Below are 25,328 nucleotides of genomic sequence, written 5' to 3' on the forward strand. Positions count from 1 at the left end.
TAAAGGATTAAGCTGGGCTCTTCCCTGCTTTGGAGATAGGAAAAGGCGCGACAAAGACAGTCGTGGTCACCACTGAGCTGGCCTTCTTCACATCATTAAAAGCTACACAAAGGTGATTTTGACACAGTCTGTCACACACACCTATGCACAGCTGATAGAGAAGGTTGTTGCCCAGTTACTTTGGTATGTGAAGGGATTGTTGTATTTGGAGTGGTGGTGGTGGAGTATTTGGCAGGGCAAGGTTGCAGTGGATATGTTAAATCAGTTCCCAAACATACTGTGGGTTTATATCACAGAACTGATTAAGAGCAAAAATGTATCATCCAATTCTGAACTGCTAAACAGGCTGAATGGCACATTGTGATGATGCCGTTTGCTCTGAGTTTCATAGGTGGCATTGAAGGCACACGGGTGTGTGGTTATGTTTGTGTGCTTGCCTTGTTTGATCAACCCAGAGCCCTGCTTCCACTGTGGTAGTCTATTGAGCAGTGCCAAGGCCATCTCTCACTGTTCTTGCTAATTTTATTCTTTGCTTTGCCTTGTCAATTCTAATAGAATTATCTGTAACTGCTTCAAAAGTATGTTGATTCAACTTTCTTCCTTTCTAGATAGTAGTGAAAAAATATGATAGTTTAATACTTATAGCCCTTAAAGAAATAGGAATGATCAAAAATTAAATATTAAGTTACTTAATCTCTTAATTAGAAAATTAAATCATATAGTAGCCAGGAAAAGGAAAACTGATGCAGAACTGTAATATATTCCTTGTGGCTATGTTACTGTTTATTTGAGTAAATAGGAAAATATTGTTTCCAATAAAATGCCAACACCAAAAAAGCACTAAAAATAGTCCATGTGAATAAGTTTCAGATTTGTTTCAAACTTTAAATACATGGTTTTCTAACATTTTGGTTTGATAAGAATCCAAGTAGCTTTTCATCAACCTCTATTTACACTGTTGTACATATTACAAGTTCATGATTGTATCTCTTTAAATGTTTTTTAGGGCAGTATTTGAGAGGCTTTAAAAATAACAGCTTTTAGAGGTATAATCCACTTGATTAAAATGTACTCATTTTAAGTGTACAATTAGATGTGTTTTGGTAAATGCAGAGTCACATGACTAACACCACAGTCAAAATATAGGACATTTCCATCACTTCCCAATGTTCTCGCATATGCCTTTCTGAAGTTATGCCTTCCCTTAGACTCTGGTCACCACTGATCTGCTTTGTTTTGTCTAAGTTATTGTAAAAATGGAATTATATAGTATGTAGATATTCTTTTGTGTGTGGGGGGGGAGTACTGGGGATGGAACCCTTCTCCGGGCTACACTCCCAGACCTATTTTATATTTTATTTGGAAACAGGGTCTCTTAAGCCAGCGATGCTGGCTTTGATCCTGCGCGATCCTCCTGTCTCCGCCTCCCAAGTGCGGGGATTACAAGCGTTTTGCACCACGCCCGGCTAGTATGTAGACATTCTAATCAGAATTCTACATCTGACTTCCTTCACCTTAAATTTCATCCATATCACTGTATGTATCAGTAGTTTATTCATTTTTATAGATTGATAATATAATTATCAATTATATTGATAATATAATTTGTGAAATACACTAGAATTTGCTTCCATGTCTATCATGGACTGGTAGACATTTGGATTGTTTTGGGGTATTACATATAAAACTGCCATATAAACTTTTGTACAAGAATCTGTGTGGAAATATATTTTCTTGGGTATATACCTAGGAGTGTGTTTTCTGCCCCACTGCCAAACTTTGGTTTTTCAAAGTGGCTGTATTCTCTGACATTACTGTTAGCAGTATTTGAGAGTTCCATTTGTTGTTGTCTTTGTTTTTAATGATTGCCATTCTAGTTGGAGTTAGGTGAAATCTTAAGAGTAGTTTTGATTCGCATCTTTCTGATTGCTAATGATATTGAACAGTTTTTCATACATTTATTGACCTTTTGAATTTCTTCTTTTGTGAAGTGTCTAGTTCACTTGCCCATTTTTTATTGGGTTATTTTCTAAGCTGAGAGTTTCTCGAGTTCTGTGTATATTCTAGATATTAGTCCTCTATTGGAGGAATAGTTGGCAAAAATTTTCTCCCATTCTACTCTTTGTTGAGATTCTTGATAGTTTCCTTTGCTGTACAGAAGCTCTTCAGTTTCATGGAATCCCAGGTGTTGATCCACTTTTTAGTTTCTTGTGCCTTTGGAGTTTCTTGTGCCTGTGTGTTGAAGTGTTGGATTTATGTACTCTTCAAGGTGTTACAAGGTCTCTGGTCTTTAATCCATCTTGAACTGATTCTTGTGTAAGGTGAGAAATTGGAATTTATTTCCATTTTTCTGCATATATGGTTAATCAGTTTCACCAACACCATTTGTTGAAGAGGCTGTCTTTTTTTTCCAGTGTATGTTTTGGAGCCCTTCATCAAAAATTAATTGGCAGTAAGTGTGCAAATTTGTTTCTGAGGCTCCTATTCTGCTCCATTGGTCTATGTATCTGTATTTGTGCCAGTACCATGCTGTTTTTATTACTGTGACGTTGTAGTATAGTTTGAAAACATGTATTGTGATGCCTCCTGCATGATTCTTGTTGCTAAGAACTACTTTGCGTCTTCTGGGGTTTTTGTTTTCCAATGGCAAGGATGTAGAGAAGTGGTAACTCTAACATTGTTAGTGGGATGCAAATTAGTGCAACCACTTTGGAAAACAGTATGGAGGATCCTAGAAGAATGGAAATGAACTTACCATATGATCCAGCAATACCACTTCTGGGTATCTACCAAAAAAAAAAAAAAAAAAGGAAACCAAACTACCAAACTAATGCATGTGTATCTATGTTCATAGCTGCACAATTCACAATTGCCAAACTATGGAACCAGCCAAGATGTCCATTAACAGATGATTACAAAACTATGGGATGTGTACATAATGGAATTTTACTCAGCCATAAAGAAAAACACAATTGCGTCATTTACAGGGAAGTGAATGGAATTGGAGAACATTATGCTAAATGAGATTAGTCAGTCACAAAAAGTAGAAAATTAGATGCTTTCTCTAATATGCGGAGGAAGCTGGGGAGAAAATGGGTCATAGGAGGAACTCTAGATGAGAAGGAGAAACAATAGATGAGCAAATAAGGTGACCTAACTGAGGTGGATGGAAGGAGGAAGAGGGAAATTCCCTAATGTACATGATGTACATTCACAAACATATCAAAGTCAATCACTAAGCCAAACATGAGATGGAGGGAGGGGAAGGAAATGGGGTGGGTACTGGGGAAGGGCTAAATGAGTGATGTGTGCATGTGTGCCTCCTCCATCTTGTACCCCATTGAGATGTATGACTTCAGTGCACTAATTAAAAAAAGAGAGAGTATTCCAGATGTCCAGCATCTTCAACAAAACCTGGTACTGGTAGCCTGGTTAATTCTGGCCAATCCAGGTACAGAAATGTGATTTTTGTTTATATTTCCGTAAAAATAACCAAAGGTGTTAATTTAAGCATCTTTTCCTGGGCATATTTGCCTTCCATATACCTTCTTCAGTGATGTGTTAATTTAATATTTTTTAAAAATAAAATTTTCTTATTATTGAATTATAAGAGTTCTCCATATTTTTAATACAAATGATTTATAATCATGTGGTTTACAAATTTTTCTTTGTGTCTTACTCTTTCATTTCCTTAAAATTGTATTATGAAAATTTCAAGTGTTTAATTTTGATGTAGTATAGTTTCTCTATTTTTTAAATTATTTATATTCTCAGTGTCCCAGCTAAGATATCATTACCTAGCTTAGGTTACAAGGGCTTTGTTTTCTTCTAGAAATTTTTCTAAGATTTTAAATTTATTTATTTTTAATGGTAATTTGTATTTTTATTTGCATTTGTAAATGATTTTTAGTTTTGAAATCTGGTGTTTTTATTGTTTGTTTTTGTTTTTATTTATTTTTTATTGGTACGCTGTATTCATACATCATAATGGGATAAAAACTTGTGTAGACATACATGCACATATCGCCCAGTTAGCCCCTACCCATTCCCACCCTATTCCCTCCCCATCCCTCCTTTCCATGCTTGGCTTAGTGGTTGACATCTAATAATATAGCAGTTTATCCAAAATTAACAATGATAATCTCACATAACAGATTCATCTGATATCAAACTTTTGATCACTTAGAGATAACATTTTAGTATTTCTTTTTGCTTTCTTTCTTACCAGAGGATATTTTCTTCTTTTTTTTTTTAAACTATTGTACATTTTGTTTTCAAAAAAGTCTATCCTAACAAGAAATATGAATTCTAAATACCCAAAACAATCTCGAAAACTAATAAAGCTAGTAGATGTACATTTTCTGATTTCAAACCTTATAGAGCTACAATAATTGAAATAGTGTAGTACTGCTATAAAGGCAGATATATAAACCAGTGGAGTAAAATAAAAAGCCTAGAAATAAATTCTTCCATATATGGTCAAGTTATTTTTGACAAAGTTTCCAAGAACATTTGGTGAAGGAAATAGTAATCTTTTCACTAAATAGTTAAAAGATAATTATTACATGAAAAATAATAAGATTGGACCCTTACCTAACACCATATACAAATATTAACTTAAACTAGATAAAAAACCTAAGACTATAAACTTTTAGAAGAAAACCTGGGTCATAACACTTCACCACATTGAAATTGGCAGTGATTTCTTGGATATGATTTCAAAGGCACAGGCAACAAAAGAATAAACAAACTTCCTAAAAGATAAAAAAAAATGTACAATGTAAACAGTTAAAAGTTACTGATAGAATGGGATAAAATATTTCCAAATGCTATATCTGAAGGTATATTAATATTCCAAATAAAAATTCTAAAAATTAGCAACAATAAAAGCAAACAATACAATTTAGAAATATAATTTAGAAATAGGTAAAAGGCTGAAATAAATAATGAATCTCCAAAGATTTTCACCTATAAACACATGAATATATTCTTCTTTGCATAGTTGTCTGCTGGATGGAAAATCTGGTTCTGGTGTGTATTACCTATTTCTTCTTTGTAGTTAATCTCTCTGAGTATTTTCTCTAGCGCTGGTTTTGAAGACATAAATTCCTTCAGTTTCTGTTTGTCATGGAACCTTCTTATTTCTCCATCTAATTGGATAAGATAGTTTTGCTGGGTAGGAAATTTTTGGCTGGAAGTTGTTTCCTTTCAGAGTTTGGAATATGTTACTCCAAGCCCTTCTGGCTCTCCTGACTTGGTTTGGGAAGTCTGGAGTGATTCTAATTGGTTTGCCTCTGAATGTCACTTGGCCCTTTGCTTTTGTTGCCTTTAAGATTCTCTGCTTGGCTTCCACATTGGTCATTTTGACAATTATGTGGCGTGGGGATCCTTTTCTCTGATCCTGTCTAAAGGGAGTTCTATAAGTTTCCTGGACCTGTGTATCGACCTCTTGCTCTATGTTTGGAAAATTTTCTGCTATTATTTCTTTGAAGAGATTATTGATCCCTTTGGTTTCACCTTCTTTTCCCTCCTCTATTCCAATTATTCTTAGGTTAGCTCTCTTAAAATGGGTCCATATTTCTTCAATGTCAAATTCCTGTTGTCAAATTTTTTTTCCTAAGTTATAAATTATGCGTTCGTTTTTGGAGTCATCATCTTCTAGGAGCAACATTCTATTCTCCATGTGGTCTAATCGATTGTTTATACTTTGAATTGAGGCCTTTACTTCAATGATTGCATCCTTTATCTCTTTTTGACTCTCTCTGAATTCTTTTCGAAAGTCCTCTATTATTTCTACAGTTATTTTCCTGATTTGATCTTCTAGAAATCTCTGATTTTCTGTTTTATCGGGTTCTGATGTTGTGGGGTTGTGGGCATTCATTGCTCCATTGTTATTCCTCTTTCCCATGATTTCAGAATTTTGTGCCTTCCCTGAGTCACTATGACTGCACTTAGGGTGTTCCGTATCTCGAGTCTGTTGTAATCTCAGCCGCCACTACTCCTTTACTGGGTTGTATCTCAAAGTGTCATCCCCAGGAAGTTAATTGAGGCTGCACGAGACCGTGGGGGTGCCGGGGCGGGCATTTTCCCACAGGGAGCTGTGGCTAGGGTGTGGTATCTCTACTACTGCTACTCCTCCTCTGGGTTGGACTGCAAAATATCTGACCCAATGAGATTATCAAAACTACGCAAGTCCCTGGGAGTGCAGTACAGGGATTTCTCCTTTAGGGGCCGCAATTAACTCTCACGGTTATTGTGTGCGTAGATCTGGAGCTGTGGCAGGGCACAGTGAACTCGCTGTAGCTGCTGGCAATATGGTGCCACTGCCACACCCTCAGCCTTGAGGCTGTTGCTGCTGGCAATATGGTGCAGCTGCTACGCCCTCGGCCTTGAGGCTGGCTCTGCTGGCAATATGGCGCCATTGCCACACCCTCGGCCGTGAGGCTAGCGTATTTCTTTCTGGTTTTGAGCTCCGTTTTGAGTCCCTGGAAGGTGTGATGAGCTTGACCACTAGGAGTTTTAGGCGTTCTTTGCACTGAAAGAATTGCTGAATTACACCCGAATGATCCGCAGCTGCTCACTTCAGGTCCTTGTTTACGTTTCCTCTCTGGAGCCTGGTGCTGTAAGGGAAGATGGTGCCGGCTTGCTCCGCCGCTGCATTGCAAGCTTGATTTCTGGTCTCTGGTTGTTCTTCTAGTCTTTTTTTTTCTCTGTCCCTTGTGTTTACATTTTTCATTTCTCTGCTGATGGTGTTTTCTGGCTATTAAAAGTGCTGATTTTGTGGCAATAGAGATCGAGTTTTAGCAGGACTCTAAAATGCTGCTTTCTCAGTCGCCATCTTCCCAGAAGTGTCAAGATTTTTAATTTAGACTTATAACCCATTTCTAGTTAATGTTTACATAGGAAATATTTAAATAGGAAGAGGCAAACATCAAAATTTGTTTGATTTTTGCAAACAGATTTTGTTTGCATGTACATATCTAGTTGCTCCAGCACCATTTGTTGAAAATATTTTTTTCTCCTTTGAATTTAATTACCCAGGCTACTTTGTTGAAAATGATTCAGCCATATAAGCGTGGATGTGTTTTGGACTTTGTTTTGTTTTGTTGACCTATATATCTAGTGTTCTCCTAGTAGCACATTGTCATGATTATTGAACTTTTATAGTGGTTCCTAACCAGCTACTGACAGGCCTGCAACTCAGTTTTCAGACCTGCTTTAGTATTCTCGTTCCTTTGCATACCTAGGTAGAATTTAGAACCAGTTTAATTTATATAAGCAAGAATATTAGAATTTTTGGTTAGGATTGTTTCATTCTATAGGTCAGTTAGGAAGAGAAATATAATCTTTATTGAATCTTTCCGTTTGTGAACATGATGTTTATTTAGGTATTTAATTTCTCTTAGCAGTATTTGGTCCCTTGCAACCTTGCATGTATTTTGTTAACTGTATCACCAATATTTTTATAAATTTGATATTATAAATGATACTCTAAAATTTTAGGTTTTAAATTTTATTGCTGATATATAGAAATAAATTTATGTCTTAATACTGAACTTGTATCCTGCAACCTGGCTAAATCCATTTATCCACCTAATAACCTGGGTTAGTTTTTAAATAATCCTTTCTACATTATCCCTGGCTGAATGTTTTGCCCTGATTCTTCTAGGAATAGGTGAGAGCCATTGGTTTTGAGCATACATTTACCTTGTTATCTTTATATACTTATAAACACTAGAACATTTTTTAAAGATACAGTATTAGATATAATCCCAGCTGAGTGGATACTGATGTTGAAAGGTAGCAGTATGAAATGCACTTGTGTGGCTCTCCGACTCAAGCCATCCGACTCTCTTAGCATTCCGGCCCCGGATCATCAGACCTGTCTTCAGCCTCCTCCTCCCCGACTCAACGCCCCAGTCCTCTGTAAACCTCTATTAGGTGTCTAGTCTTTCTCACTCACGTCTTCCTCTCCCCTTGTTATCTCACTAACTGAAGTTTCTACAAATGAAACTTTACTAAATATTCTGATATCACCAAAGGGGCTCCTTAATCATGCACCTAATTTTTTTCTGTTAATTTTCTAATATAAAAAGGATTGGGATAGACTGAGAAACAGGCTAATTTAGAGGTCAGAGAGGCATTCTTTTCAGCCCAGCCTGGGCATATAACTGCCATTAATAAGCGAGCGGTCCAAATTCAGCAAGAAGTGATCTTCAGTACTAAACTTAGAAACCACAAGGATATCTAGGCAAAATTACAGTGTCAGCTGAGCTTGTCTTTGCTTTCTCTCTCTTTTTTTTATTTTTCTCAATCCTGGTCCTTGTATTTTGATCACAGTGATTAAAAAGGTGACTAATGTAGTCACCCAGGCTATGGTGATTTATTATAACAGCCCATACTGACTAAGACATATGCCACTTCAAAGGAATGAATACATAGATGGAAACGCTTTTTATTCTCTGTGCTTTCTTTTCTAATGAATATTTTTAAAGAAAAATATCTGTCCCTTAGTAAACAACTTACTTAACTGAGCAATATCCCAACCCTTCTGATGTTCAGATGTGGTAGTTATTTAGTAAAGAGTTAGACAATTATCAGCTTTGACCTCTGCTTTCTAATGAAACTCAACAACTTGCTAGAAAATAAATTCATTCTTGCACCTCATATTCCCATCCCTCTCCACTCCATTGCAGCCTTAGGGGGAAATTTGCTTTGAGAAGTTTGTCAATAAGGAGGGATTTCTAGTTGGTAAGTTTTGGTAAATACTTAGAAAAGTCTTTTCTTTCTTATCCAAGACAATAATAGAAAACACAGAAAGAACATTCCCTCCCATGTATCATCAATTGATTTTAGACCCCTCATGATGCAAAAAAAAATGAATAAATAAAATCATGAGACTGGAGATATAGCTCAGTGTCAGGCACCTGCCCAGCATTCACTCAGCCCTAGGCTCAATCTCTAGCATTGCAATAAAAGGGAGAAAAGAAAGGGAGGAAGAGAGAGGAGAGAGGGGAGGGCAGGGGAAGGGAGGAAAAAGAAAAAGAAAAACATGAGTTTCTTCCAGGAAGAGCAGAGTAAGCTACAGTGGCAAACTAGGAATTGTAAGTCTACAAATAGAGACTGCCACCTATAAGTATTCTGATTGTTTAAAAAGATGTAGAGTACTTAAGTGGTTTCTAATTTGATGTAAAATTACCATTTGTTTTTGAAATAAGAAAAGGAGGGAAGGGAAGAAAATGAAGGGGGGAAAGGGATGGAAGAAGAGGAAAAAGGCAGGAACCTATCTTGGCCAGAAGTATCAAATGGTGTGTGGTGGTGTTATCAGTATGTCTTCTCTCTTCTTTGAAACTTACCTTTCTGGACTACATAAAGTCTATTTTCTTTTTTTCTTTTTCTTTTTCTTTTTTGATTAACTTCAAAGGCACTCAATATGTTCTGTGTAGAATAGAGCCTACTATTCTTTTGCCATCGTGGAAGAACCAGAGATTTTGTCCTGCAGTTGAACTACAAATAACCTGATTCTTTTTCCTCTCAGTAGAAAAGAAATAGCAGCTCCATCAGATTACCTCATCACAATCATGGCAACCTTTACACAGTGAAGAACTGGACATCTAAGAGGCCTTCTTTCAGAATTCACTGTTTAAAGGTTGCAGTGGTCCTTGCATTGATCCATATTTTTTACCTCCACCACTTCTCTTTGTTTTGTTGAGTCCTATGAGGTAATGTACAAGGATACAGAGGAGTGAGTTATGACTATTCTGTTAAGAAGTACAAAGGCCATGAAATGTATTCTCTGGTAGAATATTCAGTTTGGCCATTTGGGGACAGTATGAACAGGTAGTGGTGGAGGAAAGCAGTTTGAAACAAAGACTTCTATAGGTGTGGTCCTGCCCAGGTGTCTCTCCCCACGCTCTTTCATCAGCCAGGGGGTCTTTTAGATTAATATCTCTACTTTGCTTGTAGCTGTGGTTGGATCCATACTGGTTGATCAAAAATCTTATTTCAGTAAGATCCTCAATCCTCATCTAGGCTGAGGCTAAGTGTACCAAAAAGCAATTCCGATTTCTGAGTGATTGAAAACAAGGTAACTGAATTCTTGGTCCATTTGGGGAGAAGGCTCTGCCTGTGAGTAGATATCACAGGAACACAAACCTAAGGCAGTTTGGCAGTTGCCTTGAAGCTAGAGTAGCCCCCAGTGAGAAGCCAGGGCCAGCAAAGGACCAGACTCACCCAGGACTAGCGACATTCACCTACTCTCAAATTATCTTACTGCCAAAGAGGACAGTTTGCTCCCACCTTACTAAAAGCACCCCATCCTTAGCCAAATTTACTTTTCCTCTCAAAAGAGAAAAGAATGAAATTACAGATGCAGAATCACATACACAATAAAGATGGTAGGGTAGTAACATTAGATTTGGTGGTATATTTATGGATTTAAGCCATACTGTTACTACCATAGGTTTTAGATTTACAAGGTTGTAATTTAGACATCTGCTGTAGTTTAGATGGTGCCACAAGATAGATAGTAGGACCTATCTTCTGGTTTAGTGAACCAATCAATTAAGCATTGCTCAGGAATCGAGAACATAAAAATTTACATAAGCTCTAATGGCTTATACTTCCTGTAAAACTATAGCAAAACTCTCTTAAGCAGAACATGTACATGATATAACTTAAAGATGAAAGTAATATAGTACATGATTAAAAGGAACTTGTAGAGTCTTCTAATTGTATAAGAATTGATTTCTTTACTAAATATAGTACACTCCCCCACAAACTGACTGGCAGACTTTTGGGTTTTCCCTTACCCTCCTAAGGAGAACATCTCCTTTTTTGAGATGAGGAGCATGAGGCCCAGGGGTGTTAAGTAACCTGCAGAAGACCACTGACCCTAGATACAAAACCATGTCAGTCTAGTTTTGTACTAATTAACTGTAGCTCTGAGAAAGTAGAGCAGCATGGAGGAAAGTCTTCAAGACTCAGAAAGAACTGACTGCTCACTGTGATCTTTAGCAAGTGACTTAATTTCTCTGTGGTACAGCTTCTACAGCTGTAAAAAATGGGATGATATCTCAAAGGTCCTTATGGTATTTAAACATGACTGTGTGTCCTGATAAGCTCCACAAAGGCAGGTATCTTTCTTTTGTTCACTGGCACACCCCAGATGTTTACAGCTGTGTCTGGTAGTGAGTACTCTAAGGTAGCGTGTTGGGTGAACAATGCCTGGCTCCTACATGGTATTACTCAATAAGTAATGTCCAAGTGCACCATTAGTCATCTTCAATCCTAACAGAGCATAGAGACACAAGCGTTAAGATCAGAATATTAGTAGTATATGGTTATGCTGATACTTTGAATCATCTAATATGTTATTGATTTATGTCCAAGAGTTTTTGGTAATATCTAAGCAAATTTGTTGAGCCCAGTAAGGTAGAGTTCACTTGTTAGTGCTCTTATTTTCACATTGAATTTTGACTGTCTTCTCTCAGTGTCATTTTAACATATCTTTTTAAGAATGGTGAAAACAAAGAAAACATATTAATTTTTGAAAGAACAGGCTAAAAGAAGTCATCTTCAATAATATAATGCACAGATGCACAGGGATAAGTGGAAGTTATGCTTAACAGGTCTTGGGAATGAAAACATCTTGGGAGGAGTACCTGTATCTCTTTCTCTTCGTAGCATATTATGTTGTTTGATTTATTGCCATCCATTTTACTTTGTAATTTATATACGGAAATCCCTGGAATTGAGGAAAGACATTGCACATGAGCATAACAGCTAAGCTAAGCCTGCCTCATTAATTAGCACCTGTGCCCTTTGTCCCTGTTACATGACAAAAACCTAACAGTTTGCGTGTCCACTGAAAACTTTGCATTTCTACTGAAAATTGGCCAAATTTAATGATATTTGACATAACTTTAATTGAGCACAAATATTTATTAAGTATATCTTTAGCATTATATAAAGCATATGTATACATGCAAAATTACTCTGATTTGTATGTATGTAGTTTACAAATCTGCAATTTATGATATGTGTAGGTTTATGTTTTCATGATACTTTCAACTATATTTAGCTTGGTTTCCTTTACTATTTATAATCGTGTGTGTGTGTGTGTGTGTGTGTGTGTGTGTGTGTGTGTTACTAGGGGTTTAAACCCAGGGCATTCTACTTCTGAATACACTGTCAACCTTTTTTTATTTTATTTATATATTTATTTATGAAACAAGGTCTCACTAAATTGTGGAGGCTGGTCTAGAACCTGTGATCTTCCTATTTCAGCCTCCCAAGTACTGAGATTATAGGCATACACTATTGTGCCTGGCTCTTATTATCTATAATTTTATTTGTATTACTCTTTTATTTTACTACTTTTTAGCTTTATGAATTGCTTTTTATCTTTAGTAATTTTCTCTTCCTTTTTTATTTTTTATTTTTCTCCTAATTTTCAAGATGAGTAATTTTTTCTTTATACTTTTCCCCTTTAATTATGAAATATGTAAGGTCATAAATTTTCCTTTTGAATCCAGCCTTTATTATATCCCTTAGATTCTCATTTTATTCCTTTTTGGTTAGTTCATAATTTCCTTTTAACTTCATTTTTCATTCAAAAATTAGCTAAGTTTTTCTAAAGGAGGAATTTTTATTGCAGTTTTATGGAATTTTGATATGAGGATATCGATTATAAAATTTCAATTTTTAGAAAGTGTGTTTAAATTTTTTGGCCATCGGATACTTTTTTATAACTACTCATGGATATTATATCCTCTCAACCATTTGGGGGACACATGGAGCCATGTAAATCTATTCTTTTTGTGTGTGTGGGTCTGGGGATGGAACCCAGGGACATTCGACCTGTGAGCTACACCCCCTGCGCTATTTTTTATTCTTTATTTTGAAACAGTTTCTCACTAAGTTACAGAGGGCCTCACTAAGTAGCTGAGGCTGTCCGCCAACCGCGGACAGCCTCTGGTCTCAGCCTCCCAAATGCTGGGATGACAAGCATGCGCCACCGCATCCGGCTCATATAAATCTATTAACTCAGATTCATCAATATTCCTTCAATGCCTTCACTTAACTAGTTTTTATCTAGTGGAATTGCTCACTGATAGATAAAATACTGAAGCCTACATTGTAATTTTACTTTCAACTCTTATGCATTTTTATGCATTTCTTACTCTTTTATTTTTAATATTTGACTACTAAAATTTTGATTCTTTAAGTGTTTGACTAATGTTTTATTTTAAAAGTTTCTTTGATCATCTATAAATGCTGAAAAGTTATTTGATAAAGTCAGACTGTTCCTAATTAAAACTAGGAAAAATAAAATAGAAGTTAACTATTTAAACATTATCAAAACACAACAGCATCTCATACACTAAGGTAAATATTCTATATACTAAAGCACTCTATTCCACATTTCAGGTAAATTCAAAACTAACATTTTAAGTCAGTGCTAATAATGAAAGCAATAAAAATCTACCATAAAGACTAGAAAATTGAACATAAAACTGTGGGTTTTTTTTTTTTTTTTTGGTGGTATTGGGGTTCCTGGAAGCCCTTCTACCTCCAAGCTACACTCCCAGACCTAGTTTTATATTTTTATTTGGAAACAGGGTCTCCTAAGCCAGCGCGCGCGGCTGGCTTCGAACCTGCTCGATCCTCCTGTTTCTGCCTCCCAAGCGCGGGGATTACAAGCGTGCGCCACCACGCCCGGCTAAAACTGTGTTTTGCAGTGGGTAGGAAGTCAAAATGAATCTAGGAAAAAATCTAGAAGCAAAAAGAAAACTGCTTCTAGAAAATTGCGACTAGAAGCAACAAGAAAAATCAGTTAAGTTGGTTGTGTATAAAATATACACGTAGGGAGTCGGGCGTAGTGGCGCACATTTATAATCCCAGGATTTGGGAGGCTGAGACAGGAGGATAGCAGTTCACGGGCAGCCTCAGCTATGACTTAGTGAGGCCCTTTGCAATTAAGTGAGACCTTGTTTCGAAATAAAGAATAAAAAATAGGGCTGGGGGTGTAGCTCAGAGGTAAAATGACCCTGGGTTCCATCCCCAATACCACACACACACACACACAAAAAAAAAGATATACATGCAAGGGCCCAGTGATAGAAATATCTGCAGATTGTAACAACCCTGACCCTTTACTTGAGAAACATCTTTTCCAGCATTGGTTCTTCACAGCGAATGACAGCTTCCCTAAAAAAGGATTTGTTCTTATATGAGCCAAAATGGACTTTGAAATAAAGTATAAATCACTAAAGTGATATTAGAGTAATGCTTTCCTTAAAAATTGTGGATCTATCAAAGATTTTCATGCTGTTAGGGTAACATCGAAAGGTAAAGAGACCACTTGAAGGAAATAGAAATCTTTCTTAACAATAGAAATGCCAGTTTCACCAAGCATGGCCGCACACGCTTATAAACTTGAAAGGCTGAGACAGAATAATTGGGAGTTCAAGGCCGCCTCATCAACTTCATGAGGCCCTCAACACCTTAGTAAGACCCTGTTTCAAAATTTAAAAATAAAAAGGGACTAGAAGGTATAGTTTGGAGGTAAATGCCCCTGGGTTCAATTTCCAGTACCAGAAGAAAAGGAAAAAAGACATGCTAGTTTTTGTTTTAAGTTGTAGTTGATACTCAACTCCTACCGGGTGATTCACCACAGTATCAGTTAGATTACTTTGCTTATAGCTTATAGCTGAAGGAGCCAGTCTGAAATGTAAGGAAATGAACACTCACACACGCACACACACCCCTAGAATTTCAGCAGGAGGGTATGTTTAAAGGTTAGATTCTGGCACCCAACTGGCTCAGCAAGAACCAGGCTTCCTCCAGCCCTGTTCTGCAGCAGGTGTCAGCCTCATTCTGTAGTTGGTATCTGGTGGCCTTTTTCTCCAAAGCCCTCACATTTCCTTGTCTTGGATCACACTGTGAACCTGTTGCTGAATCCTTCCCTCAAGACAGGGATGGCATTACCATGACTGGCTGAGGTCAGGCCCTGGAGCCTTTTCTTGAACTGTGTAGGGGAGGATGCTAGAGAGTAACCACAGCCAGCCTTCAGCAGACTTGCTGTTCAGGTACTGAGATCCCATGCTGTTACTATTTGTAAGATGTCCTTCAAGTATCACAATGGTGCCCGATCCAGGAGAGATCACTGTTTTATAATACTTGGTACAAAGCTCAGTATAGTAAGGGAATTATTTTCATTTGTATTTTAATGCATTTTGTATATGAAAAATACTCCTTTCAAATTTCAGACTTAACCTAGTTTTAATTTAGAGATTATCAGAAAAAGTATAGTAGAAAAGTTTTATTAATAACTGGGCACTTTGGTTCATTTTATATTTAGGAGAGTTCCAAGAAGTATGGTTTGACATTATTTTCCAACTCTGTCCCCAAAAGTTGTATACTATACACAGGTGCTGCCTTCAAGGACCTGTAATGGGCCCATGTTGTCAAAATGTGGAACATGTCAAGTACTTTCATTCTATCTAGAGATTCTGAAGATCCAGAGAACCAGTGCCCATTGGAAAGAAGATAATTCAACATTGAAAAGATGCACTCATGTATATAAAACACAAAATGTTCAACATATTTAGGACAGAAATGTAAAAATGTATGTCTCTAAAACTGCCTACAAAGAAGCAATCCAACGCCGGGTGTGGTGGCGCACACTTGTAATCCCCATGCTTGGGAGGCAGAGACAGGAGGATCACGCAGGTTCAAACCCAGCCGCGCTGGCTTAAGAGACCCTGTTTCCAAATAAAAAAAAAAAAACAAGTATAAGATAGGTCAGGGAGTGTAGCCGGGAGGTAGAAGGGCTTCCAGGAACCCCAGTACCACCACCAAAAAAAAAGAAGCAATCCAAGTTGGATAAGCAAGACTGCATAAAAATACCATTTTTAATCTCACTGTTGCGTCTGACAAATGATTTTTAAGTCTAGGGGGAGACTTTAGAAAAAGATTGACCACCACCTTCACCTAATTTAAATGGGGGGCAGCCGGGCATGTTGGCGCACACCTGTAATCCCCGTGCTTGAGAGGCGGAGACAGGAGGATCGTGCAGGTTCAAAGCTAGCCGCGCTGGCTTGAGACCCTGTTTCCAAATAAAAAATATATTTTTAAAATGGGTCTGGGATTGTATCCCTGAGGTAGAAGGGTTTTCAGGAACCCCAGTACCACCAAATAAAATAATAATAATAATAATAATAATAAAAATAAATAAATAAGGGGCGGCAGCAATCCTAGACCAAGTGGATCACCAGCTTCTACTTTGAATGGGAGGATGAGTTAGTAGGGATGGAGAGGAACATATGCGTAAAGATAAATGATGGCCACACCCCTGGGCCAGGGTCAGTCCTCTGAATGGCTTTGCTTCTAAACTGGTTGCTAGAGAATAAACCACATTATGAGTACAGCTGACTTGGTGCTTCTCCCAAAGGAGGAGGGAATCGAGAGAAAGAAGGAAGGGAATGTTAACAGCCTAAACCTAAACTCATTTCAGTTGCTAAATCATCCTGCCTGGAGGAATAATGCCAACACAGCAAGAAGAATCTGAACAATAAGAAGCTGAGCACATACGTATGGTGCGTCAGACTCTTACTCCGCTTTACAGTACTTACAACTGCTCTTCACGAAACCCACAGAATGAGGCCAGGCCCTGGAATCTACATTTACAGACAGGTTCACAGCAAACATGGCAAGGTCACATAGCTGACAAGAGGCGGGATGGGGAGCTGATCAACTTTATTCCCTAAGTATTCAATTTATGCTGAAGAAAAAAGTGAATAATGTTCCAAGTAGAAAACAACAAAGAAAATGGTCCTGATGTTTAATACGAGTTGGTTGCCAGTGGTTCCTGCATACCTGTTTATTTGGAAGCTGAGAGGTGCTTACCAATTGGTATTTTTAGTCTGTGTCTGAATCAGTACATTCAGGACTGTCGTGGTGTACTGACTCGTGCCAGTTTGTCAGACTTTATTATTAGCCGCATACAATTATGTGTCCGAGTCGGAGTGCACAGTGAGCGATTGCTCAGTTACTAAATCCAACTTCTATCCTCTTGGGGTAATTTTTTAAATCTGAAAAACAATGTACAAAATCAGTTATCAGCATTTAACACAAATCCATCTTGGGTGACAAGCTACTTAATTTAAAACTTTCCAATATATGTACTTAAATTTAAGGACTTAGATCTGAGTAACAAAAAATAGACTTGTAGCCAGGCGTGGTGGCGCATGCTTGTAACCCCAGCATTCGGGAGGCTGAGACCAGAGGATCGCGGTTGGCAGGCGGCCTCAGCTACTTAGTGTGGTCTTCTGCAACTTAGTGAAACCTTTTTTAAAATAAAGAATAAAAATAGGGCAGGGGGTATAGCTCGGAGGTCGAATGCCCTGGGTTTCATCCCCAGACCTGCATACACACACACAAAAAAAAATAGACTTGGATTTTAATTTTTTTTAATCAGGTTGTTAGCCGGGCGTGGTGGCGCACGCTTGTAATCCCCGCGCTTGGGAGGCGGAAACAGGAGGATCGCGCAGGTTCAAAGCCAGTAGTACTGGCTTAAGAGACCCTGTTTCCACATAAAAAAGTATAAAGATAGGTCTGGGAGTGTAGCCCATGGGAGTGTAGCCCAGAGGTAGAAGTGCTTCCAGGAACCCCAGTACCACACACACACACAAAAATGAGATTGTTGAAGTACAAAATAAACTCTCTTTTTGTAAATTATATACATGTATTTGACTATGAAATGGAGAAAGAAATTTTGCCATTTTTATCAGTTCCATTAAAGGTCACTGGGTTTACATTTGTATTTTCCTGCCATTGAATTATGTGTTGGATCCAATGCTTTAGCAGTCATGGATAAACCAGGATTTCTTCACTCTAATAGGCATTTAGAGTCTACAGAAATTTATCTCTTGTCTTTCCTTTTAAATATACAGATGTGTAAGGGTTAGGCTCGCTCCCATTCCCAGCTAGCTTTTCATAACAATAATATTGGGCTAATAGTCTAAAAATCTTGGGCTCAGCTTAATGGCTTAGAAACAGTCCCTTTTGGACAGTACCTTTTGTAAAAATTTAGTCATAGCTTATACTTCTGTTGGTTACTTAAATATAAGTAAAGTATTCTAAATTCCCTCAGTCTCAGACTGAGTTTAAAAATTAATATTTGAAGTATTAAACAAATGTTTTGCTCTTCCAGGGGATAAAAGGACAGCTGGGGCCTGAGAGAGTGTGGCTTTATAAAGTAAGACATGGCTTCATCAGGGTCAGCTTCATAAAATGATAGTGAAGTTCAAGGTTTTTCAGTAAAACGGCATCCAAAGCAGAACAATTAATGTTCTAGGCTTCACACAGGCAGATAGCAAATCAGTAGTATTCGGGTTGAGAGCCTTTAAAAATGGTTGTGATTGGTGGCAGTCAGTAACAATTGATAGCATCTTAATTTGGATATTTAAGCCTATTGTTTTCTTCCAAAAGACATAAAGGCATTTTAAATCTTTTGTAATTGTAGGATGATACACACACACACACACACACACACACACACACACACTCACGCACACACGTCTTAGAATAAATTGGTAAATAAAATAGGCACATTTCAACTTTTGACTGTTTCGTTATTGTCATTTATATTTTGCACCCAGCCTGGTCGGCTGTGCTCTTTTCCCTGTTTCCTCCAGGAGGAAGCTTGCTTGTTGGGTGGTACTGGCTGGCTCCCGGGACTGGAGGAAGTCTTGATGGAATGACGAAAGCTCTTCCACCTGTGTAGAATTGGGCGCTTCTGCTCAGTAGTACCGAGCGATTCCTTGCTTTATGTTGTCTGAAGACCTTTATATACTTAGTAATGAATAAAGTTTGTAAATTATTAAGACAATCAACCAACTGTTCATCTGTGAGTAAAAGTGTCTACGTCCTTGCTTCTTGCTTGGGAGCTAACACGTGTCTGTGATGCTTGAGGGTAGCGTGCGCCGCCAGCGCGGCTCAGGAAGATGAGCATCTTATCCCAGCCCAGCTCTCCTCTTTCTTTATCTTTTTTGTTCCTGACATTATAACGTTATTCTGTATTTGCTTATCATATAAATAGATAGTATTTTAATTTTGTTGAGTTATAATACCATTCCAAAGTTCTTTCAAGTAAGCAATTTTTAAGAAACTTGGAATACTGTCCTTTTATAAGGTGAATACCTTCCACTCCAAGATTGTTGTAATTCTTTCAGAACCAAGACTTCGTAGGAACCAAGTTGAGACAACACCATGGAGCAAGTCATTCTCGCTGAGTACAGAGGTTGTGGCAGATGCGAACATTTAAGAACTTGCTACATGTCATGTCCTGTACACGGAGCTTGCTGTAGATTAGCCCACAGAATTGTTGTAACAGCTCAGTGTTGAAAGTGTATCTTGAGATGAAAGGATAGTCGTCCATAAAAATGTAGACCAAATACACATTTCTGGAGCCTCTTAGTGCTGGGCATTGTGCTTGGAACCAGGGTCCTGAAAAGGCATGCTTGAGCCGGGTGGCAGGTTAGTGTCCACACACTTGCTGTAAGTCTCAGAGGCAAGGCCACCCTAGGGCCTTGTCACTTGAAGAAAGTTTTTAGAATCTTTCACATTGGAGCTGGACATGGAAGTAAGTTTAAGTCATATTTTTCAGGGAACACCAGGTGAGGTGGCAAATGCTTTTAATCTCAGTATTTGGGAGGCTGAGACAGGAGGATCACAGGTTCATGGCCAGCCTCAGCTACTTAGTGAGGCCCTCTGCAACTCAGTGAGACCCTGTTTAAAAAATAAAGCATAAAAAATATGGCTGGGGATGTAGCTCAGAGGTAGAATGCCCCTAGGTTCAAACCCTAATACTGCAGTATAATATATATATATACTGCAGTATAAATATAATATACATATAGTATATATAATACTTCTGTATCAGTATATTTATATATAGTATATACAATACTGCAATATATATATATTTATAGTATATCATATATATGACAATATAAAAACTTACTGACAATATTTAATAAAAAATCATACAAGCCAGGAGTGGTTGTATGATACCTATAATCCCAGCACTTAGTTCACAGGTTCATAGCCAGCTTCAGCAACTTGGTGAGGCTCTTAGCAACTTAATGAGACACTGTTTCAAAATAAAGAACAAAAATAGGGCTGAGAGTATAGCTTGGAGGTAGACTGCCCCTGGGTTGAATCCCCAGTATCACAAAAAAAAAAATTTAAAAATTCAGGGAAGAAAGAAGCATATTTGAATAGCAGGATTTGTTTGGGGCGGTTTTATAGAACAGTACCTTGAAAATGTATCTTGGGTGAAAAGGTTAAATCAGGAGGGCCTTTAGAGGTATCTTCAGGGCCCAGGTGCATAATGCCATGGACTGAGGGGTAGGAAGACGAGTCAAGTGATATTTTCCCACAGACAGCCTCCTGGCCACGGTGGGTGTGGGCCTAGCACTAGAGAGATGTTCACTGCTGGTCCACTGAGAGCCACAGCTCGCGTTCACCAGGCACTGACTGGTGACAGATCCTGGGGCTATGTTTTTACATATTTTATTTAACCCTTGCAGTCACCCAATGAGTTGTTTGATAAATACAAGAACTTCCCTTACCAACAATTTCTAATAATAGATGGCAGTATTTAGTTGGTGAGCATAAAGAACCACCTGTAGGCCGGGACACAGGACTGTTATAGGAATAGATTAAGACCTAGTTGTAAGATGCTAAGATGAGGGTGGGAGGGTGGGGAGCGGCCGAGCAGAATGGCAGAGGAGCTTCCTGAGGAAAGCCACTGGCCAGGACCTAAGGGCAGTATGGACGTGTGGACCACCGGGGACTGTGCTTCAAAGGGGAGGGGCAGGAGGTGACACTGAAAGATGAGTTGCAGGGGATTTTTGAAAGTAAATGAAATGTTAACTCTGAGTCAGGCTAATTGGTGTGACAGGTGACAAGACATAGTATTTTTTCAGTTCTCAGAGAACGTGGGAAGTGGTGATAGAGTTGAGGCGCTGGCAACCAGGATTATGGTTGAAGTGGGCGGCAGGAATGAATGGGCTCTGCAGCGTGCGGGTGGAGGGTGCGTGAAAACCCTAGACTAGCTTCATCGTCAAGGACGGTCTTTTAATCTATTATGAAGTAGGATAGTGGTGATTAATGCTAAATAGACAAAAGGTCGCTTGGCTTCTGCTGCAGATGAGTTAACAGTTACCATTCTAGAGGATGTGTCATGCTCAGCCTATCAGTAAAAGAACGTCTGGTTTTTTAGATGCTTGATCAGACAGTCCACCACAGTAGGTATATTTCCTTTATCACAAACTGAGCCAGTGGTTGACCAAGCTTAAGTCGTGAATATATTTCCTTTTGACAGCCATGTTGCAAAGCCTTTATTCATGGCTTGCAGCCACTGGCCATTCCCAGCTTTAGAGCCAGGCCTGTCTGGCCTCCTCTCTTGCCCACGAGCCTTCCTCATCTGCACCTTCTCCACCCCAGCCAACAGGGTGCAGCTCTCCTGCAGGCTGCCTCCAGCTCTACCTCAGCCCCAGTGAGGACGACACATTCTCATTTTATACGACTGTTAGGAAACCAAATTGAAAACTAATTCTTACTCTAAAGTACTGACAAACATTTACAGAAGAACTGTTTTTTAAAAAGTGAGTCTAAGCGGCACAGTGGCGCCTGCCTGTAATCTTAGTACTTGGAAGACCAAGACTCTTTGGTTCAAGGCCACTTAGTGAGTCCCTCAGTAACTTAGCAAGACCCTGTTTCAGAATAAAATAGGGCTGATAGGCTTGGGGGTATAGTTCAGAAGTAGAATGCCCCTGGGTTTAGTCCCCAGTACCCCCCCCCACACACACACACAATGTGAGTCAGACCTGATGGGTTCAGAGGAAGGGGGGGATTGCTTCATTTCTTTTATTTATTTATTTATTTATTTATTTATTTTTGTGGTACTGGGGTTCCTGGAAGCCCTTCTACCTCCGGGCTACACTCCCAGACCTATTTTTACATTTTATATTTGGAAACAGGGTCTCCTAAGCCAGCGCGCGGCTGGCTTCGAACCTGCGCGATCCTCCTGTCTCTGCCTCCCAAGCGCGGGGATTACTAGTGTGCGCCACCACGCCCGGCTGCTTCATTTCTTTTGTTATTACTGCTATGGAGGTAAAATTTAAGCAGTGAAAGGCACACAACTTAAACGTATAGTATGGCGATTCTGACAAACGCAAACACCATGTAACCCACACCTTAACTTGGAGTATATATCTCTTACGCCAAAAACTTCCTCATGCTCCTTCCAGCTACATTCACCCTCACCGGCAACCAGCAATCTAATTTCCATCACCACATATTGTTCTTGTGTGCAGCATCTACTCCTGTAAGGAATCCATGCCCTGACAGCAGTCCCCAAGTGAAGCTAGCACAGCAGCCTTCTGAGGCTTTGCACCCCGGCCTGTGCCCCTGGCTCTCTGTTCACAGGTTCCCTTGCAGATCTGACACTGCACCCACACTTCTAATCCCGAAGGCCTCACCATGTGCTCAGTACCCTGAGCCAGAAACAAGCAGAGGCCACTCCTGTGCATCCTCCCACAGCCAGCTGACCGCTGCATCCCATTAGTTCTTCCTGGGAACCTTTTTAGACACCTACTTCTCTTCTCTGGGCCCCTGCCTCCTTCCTATTCTGGTTGGCTGAATTGTAACAGCCATCACATGACTCTCCCTATTCTCTTGCCCTGTCCTTCTACGCAGATGTTCTACTGCCGCCAGGGTAGTCCTTGCTGCTCTGTTTAAAATCCTAACGTAGCTCTTTGCATTCAAGAAGTTTCTCCGCCACCAATTCTGAAGTGTGAAACATGAGGCCCTGCGCCTCGTGCCTTCAGCCCACTTGAGTGCCCCTCCCCTGTGTGCGCCGCCGCACTCCACCTGCCCAGCCAGCCGGCCTTGTCCCTTACACGTGCCAGTAGCACCATTTAAGGCCTCATGCACACCCGCCTCCCTGAGTATGTTGGGGGGAACACAGGAACCCTGTTTTACTTACTTCCAGCATCTGGCTTTCTTCTGTGTCTAACCACTTATTCAAGTCTGATTCTAAGTTTTCTTTCTAGTAACTATCATGGTTATATTGGGATAAAGGTGAGAAAGTTGTGTTTTCATTTGGAGAGTTGAGTATAGTAATAAGAGGTACCACCAGCTGTGATGGCATACTTGTAATCTCAGTACTTGGGAGGCTGAGACAAGAGGATTTCAGGTTCATGACCAGCCTCAGCTACTTAGTGAGGCCCTCTACAACTGAGTAAGACTGTTTCAAAATAAAGAATAAAAAATAGGGCTGAGGGGATAGCTAAGTGGATAGAATACCCCTGGGTTCATTTCCCAATACCGCAAAAAAAAAAAAAAACTACCAAAGTAGTTAATCCCGTGGATAAAAGGACTAGTCTTATATTCATTAGTTCCCATCTCAAATCTTACTTAAGGTGCTTACTATCCATTTCTGGGATTTCTGTTTCTGGGAATGAAGATAATATCTTTCTAGAGGTTTTTGCAGTAATTAGCAAGTAGAGAAAAACATAAAAATGACTGGTAAATATTGACCCAAGTGCCAGGAACACTCGTATTTATAGCCCTTGTTTGTTCATCGAGGTTCTCACTGTCCTGGTTTGTTGGTGTTTGGGATTCTGCCTTGTAATGTGAATCAGCACGATGCCCCAGCTGATCATTGCTAAAACAAAGCTATTTTTATCTTTTCCAAACCTAGGTAAGAACCTGGATGCTGTCCATGACATCACTGTGGCATATCCTTACAACATTCCTCAAACAGAGAAGCACCTCCTCCAAGGAAACTTCCCCAAGGAGATCCACTTTCACGTGCACCGACATCCGGTGGACTCCCTGCCCACGTCCAAGGAGGCCCTGCAGCTCTGGTGCCACAAGCGCTGGGAGGAGAAGGAAGAGAGGCTGCGCTCCTTCTACCAGGGGGAGAAAACGTTTCACTTTACTGGGCAGGGTGTGATTCCACCTTGCAAGTCTGAGCTCAGGGTCCTGGGGGTCAAGTTGCTGTCTCTCCTGTACTGGACCCTGTTCAGCCCTGCAATGTGCCTGCTCATATATTTGTACAGCTTTGTCCGGTGGTATTTCATAGTCTCCATTGTAATCTTAGTGCTGCAGGAGAGAATATTCGGTGGACTGGAAATCATTGAAATTGCATGGTACCGTTTTTTACATAAGCAGTCACTGAAATTCAAAGAAAAATGAGTAAGACAGGAAGGCTCACAGTGGAAACACTGAGGGGTACTTTGAAATGGTCTAAGCCTTTGTAAACTGAGATGCATTTTTTGCATGACCGTTAAATATTTCTTACTATCATCATTATTTGTTCAAGATATTTTGCACTTAATTTTGTGAGGAAAATATTGCTACAATTTTTTTTAATCTCTGAATGTAATTTTGATGCTGTTAGGTAGCAGGGATTGATTGCTGTGAAATAACTTGGGCCAGAGTATTATTAAGCAGTCATCAGGCTGTTCACAGACAAGGTACAGACAGGTGGTTCTGAAAGGCCCAGCCCTCTTACTTAACAGACTTCCAGGCCAAGCACCAGTCTGGACTCGTGAGCACTGGCCCCACACGGCTGGCACTCCCTGCCCCACTGCCCCGGAGGTGAGCAAGCGCCCTTCTGCAGGTGTCGGGCAGGTAGTGCCCCGGGGCACTGTCCACACCTTCTACACCAGTCGAGCCTCCTACCCTTCCTTAAGATCAGAAGCCAGACCAGCCCTTCCCTACACGGAGCAGCATCTGGGTGGGAAGCCACCACTCTTCATGGTATCTTGAGCTGGCCCAGCTGTCGGAAGACCGCCCGTGCTCTTTCTTCATGTGGGAAATCACCCTGCACGCGTCTCGCAACCACAGGCTCTCCACTCGGAAACCTTGGTTTTAAGTTTTAAAGATAGCAATTAATTCAGTTCAGTTTTTAAGTTCTTCACTCACTCTCGATCTTGCAGGCTTACAACTGGTCGGCAGGTGGAATTTTTTCTGCATTACAAATGGTACACGTGTAGTCACGTACTTTGAAAAGCATGCTGAGAACATTCTGTTATTGCAGACAGAGCCATCTTGTGAAACATTTCTTTAAAACATAACAAAAAAGGAAGATTATTGTTTTCTTCATATGCATGAGTGTCTCGCTTCTGCCGTTAAAACAACAAAAACGCTTGTGAACAGGGCAGTAATGGCGTATCCTAAATTACTCAACCTCTGCAGCCTTGATGACTTTTACTCATAACCCCAAAATGATTCGCGCAAAACTCATT

General features: G+C 39.5%; 1 protein-coding gene across 1 annotated transcript in view; it reads left to right on the forward strand.

Moving 5' to 3' along the window:
• LCLAT1 (lysocardiolipin acyltransferase 1) overlaps positions 1–24,273 on the forward strand; it is a gene marked incomplete at both ends in the record, with an annotated part of 94,887 nt that extends 70,614 nt beyond the window's left edge. The window contains one exon of the mRNA XM_080711609.1: positions 23,777–24,273. Within this exon, the coding sequence (XP_080567735.1) occupies positions 23,777–24,273 (497 nt within the window). The remainder of the gene's footprint in view (positions 1–23,776) is intronic.
• Between the last annotated feature and the right edge of the window lie 1,055 nt (positions 24,274–25,328).

Source organism: Muscardinus avellanarius (genome assembly GCF_963383645.1).
Source record: "Muscardinus avellanarius genome assembly, chromosome: 15".
Taxonomy (NCBI): Eukaryota; Metazoa; Chordata; class Mammalia; order Rodentia; family Gliridae; genus Muscardinus; species Muscardinus avellanarius.